The sequence below is a fragment of the Watersipora subatra genome, chromosome 7 (genome assembly GCF_963576615.1).
Source record: "Watersipora subatra chromosome 7, tzWatSuba1.1, whole genome shotgun sequence".
Lineage (NCBI taxonomy): Eukaryota > Metazoa > Bryozoa > Gymnolaemata > Cheilostomatida > Watersiporidae > Watersipora > Watersipora subatra.
The window spans coordinates 45345995-45349271 of NC_088714.1; the positions used below are offsets into that span (position 1 = coordinate 45345995).

Here is a 3277-nt window from a genome sequence, read left to right on the forward strand (position 1 = left end):
TTTTATATTTGCAGCAAAAATCTTTTCTTTTCACCTTCTTATAATTTACAGGTTTCTAAAAACTGTGACCTTAAGACATTGGTATCTGTAAAAGCCTAATGGGATCAATGCAGTAATCTTGAGCATTTTTCTTGAATTGATCAACTGTTTATGTACACAAAGACCGAATCATTTCAAATTTTATAAAACAAAACTTCCCCATTTAACTTCTTAACGAATTGAAAACCTGAAGCTGTCTTATTACTGATCTAAAGACTAAATTCATTAAACCTGTTAAAAGTTTTATTGCACTACAAATGATATAGCTTTAAATACTACAAGTAGTTAAGCCGTGTGATGGCTATTACAAATAAAATAGATGCGGCATTTTTTTTCACCCCTAATATTAAAATATTTGTTTTTTTCGGTTTTTATAACTTTGGGCTTTTAAAAATTGCTGTGTGTATCTTTGTAGCCCTAAGTCATTAAATAGTGTGCATCCTGACTACTGCATGTGTTTGCATGTAGTAGTAGCATATGTTTGCGTCATTTGTGTTTAGGATGTCACATCTGTTCAGAGATGCTTCAGAAACCTTCTGACCAACTTTTGTCAGGGTTTTTATACCATTATTTGATCGTAGGTTTGTATAATTTTATTATTACAATATTAGAAGACACAATTATTTCACCAATTAAATAAGATTAAAAAATATACTAAGAATTAAAAAATACATTAAAGAATTCAAGAAAATAAAACATATCAAACATATTTTAACGTAAAAATGATGTTATGGATGTTTGGAGTAGTCTCTTCTCATTACCATAAACCTAACGTTCAAGTTACAGCTTTGCTTGTATTTTAATACCACTAATGCTTGCTCGGGCTGTTATTTATAATAAAAGCATGATGATTTTCAGCACTTAAACAACTGAATATCAAGCATATCTATCTAAGATCTGTTGTACAGCCACTTGTCATCCCCAAGCAGGTCTCTGAGCTCCTGGTTGAACGGTTCAAAGAATGCATCCATCATAATTATCGTGTCTGAGTAGATAGGCTTATCAATTGGATTAACAGGTGTCGCAGGTGGTTCAAAGTACACAAGCCCAACAAAGTTGTAGGCATCTTGCATGACTGTTTGTGGGCTAGCTGAGTATTCTTCTATTTTGACAAAGTATGTCTACAAGAACAGAACTGTGTGTAGCGTCGTTGTTCAGGAGATAGCTGTGAGACAGTTGTTCAAGCTGTGAGACAGCTTTAAGCATTTATATATTGTGCAATAGTGCAATAGAATTTGTAAAAGCTTTATTGAGCTATAAGGGTACTTGTCCAAGCCAAAACTGTAAAAAGAGTCATGTTAAAACTTGTGGAGAACATGTCACCAAAATCTATATTCTACATTCCAATACCAGCTGCTGATAGAGAAACTCCAATATCCAAACTTAATAATAGTCAGAGTACAAGTCAAATAACGTTTGTTTTCAACTTGAGCAAGTAGAATAAAATGTATAAAGCAGTAAAATAATTTAGTTTACCGACCTGGGAGATGCTAATTTGTGTAAGAACTTGGGCCAAGTGAGTCGAATAGCAGCTATCATAAAGCATCTGCGTCTTAGCTAGAGCTGCAGTGCTAAGTAGAGTATTGTGGTCATAAACACAACCAGTAGGTCCATATTCAAGCATGCAACTCTTTGCTTGATTTATTCCAGCACTCATAGCTTCATGTAAAACCTGATTACCCACAGTATCCAAGTCTGTTTCTGCCTGGTAAAATAGTGGGTTTACTTACGTAGCATTGCAACAATAACCGAGGCTTGAAGAAGTTGTCAATGTGTCTAGATTAATATAACCTCAATTATTTCTTTAGTTTTACATGGCAAGTTTTACTTGGTGAAGCATATTCACTTTATCTTTACTCTGGTAAATTATTTGGCTGAAATGTGAAAGCTATACCGTAGACATGAAAACTCAAAAGATGAAGGTAAAGTTAACAACTCATGTGTGACACTGTAGTTGCACATGTAGGTTACACAAAAGTGAGCACAAGAACAAGGACAAAATAAGAGAACTTACTTTACACTAAATAGTCTATATATATTTATAGAAATAGATATAATGTATACATTTTATTTGTAATACACATATATATAAGTAAAAAGTCAAGTTATGGCATGCTTCTGTCATATAGTCACAATGCTTGGTAATGTTTTCATGTTCTTTAGTAGAGAAACATACTGGCAGCACTAGTTTTTTTAAAGCTACCTTGGGTGGTTCCAACACTTATCAAGGGCTTCTTCTGAAACTGTCAGATTAATTCAAAGAGATGCATTTTGCAACATGTCCAATCCGACAGAGCCAGGTAGCCATTTCACTTGCCCAATGAGTGAAAGGACAGAGATGGATCTTTAACGTGCGCACGCTATCAGTGTGGTACACAGGGCCTCCAAATTATGGTCTAGATCCGAAAAACCCAGCAATTTAAGAAAGATTTTGAGAAATATATATTTATATACACATATACCTATATGTATATAAGTATCTATATGTATGTGTATAAGTATCTATATGTATGTATATATATATGTATATATATATATATATATATATATATATATATATATATATATATATATATATATACATATATATATATATATATATATATATATATATATATATACATTTATATACAGTAGATGCAGTATGAACAGTCTCTTGCATGAAAGTGCTCAATATTAAAATAGAGCGATGTAAAATTGGGTAAAAATGAAAGTTAAAGTTAAGTTTAAAACAACTTTATTACTAATAGTTTCATATTGCCATGCAATAATCATCAGATAAAATTGTTAGCACTGAAAACGACATATATAAGTCGTTTTCAGTGCTAACAATTTTATCTGATGATTATTGCATGGCAATATGAAACTATTAGTAATAAAGTTGTTTTAAACTTAACTTTAACTTTCATTTTTACCCAATTATACATTTATATATATATATATGCAGCATATATATATAAACAGCATCATATATATATGCTGCATATATATATAAACATATATATATATCTATATATATATACAGGACAGATAGCGCAGTTGGTAAGGCAACGGGACGGTGATCATTAGGTCCATCGCAAAGACATCGGAATGACCTTAGGTATTGAAAAATGTAGAAGGCTAATTCGTAAGAAAAACCATTCTATGCTCACAACTGGCCTAAAAATGCCAAATGGTACCATCAAAAATATAGAACAAGGGTACAAGTACTTGGGGATTGTGCAAAGCAACATCAACC

At 32.0% G+C, this 3277-nt stretch overlaps 1 protein-coding gene across 1 annotated transcript; it reads right to left on the minus strand.

The window, feature by feature from the left end:
* Nucleotides 1-929: 929 nt before the first annotated feature.
* Nucleotides 930-1696, minus strand: LOC137400799 (uncharacterized). The gene is made up of 2 exons (XM_068087137.1): nt 1520-1696; nt 930-1160 (listed from the first exon to the last, which is right to left on the minus strand). The coding sequence occupies exons 1-2, from the start codon at nt 1694-1696 to the stop codon at nt 930-932; spliced, it is 408 nt and encodes a 135-aa protein (XP_067943238.1).
* Nucleotides 1697-3277: the final 1581 nt, after the last annotated feature.

What these genes read in the sequence shown, in the direction of transcription:
- LOC137400799 (XM_068087137.1), bottom strand. Translation starts at nt 1,696, where the DNA reads ATGAGTGCTGGAATAAATCAAGCAAAGAGTTGCATGCTTGAATATGGA. An exon ending in CACAAATTAGCATCTCCCAG is followed by an intron (nt 1,161 to 1,519) that starts GTCGGTAAACTA and finishes CTGTTCTTGTAG; the next exon opens with ACATACTTTGTCAAAATAGA.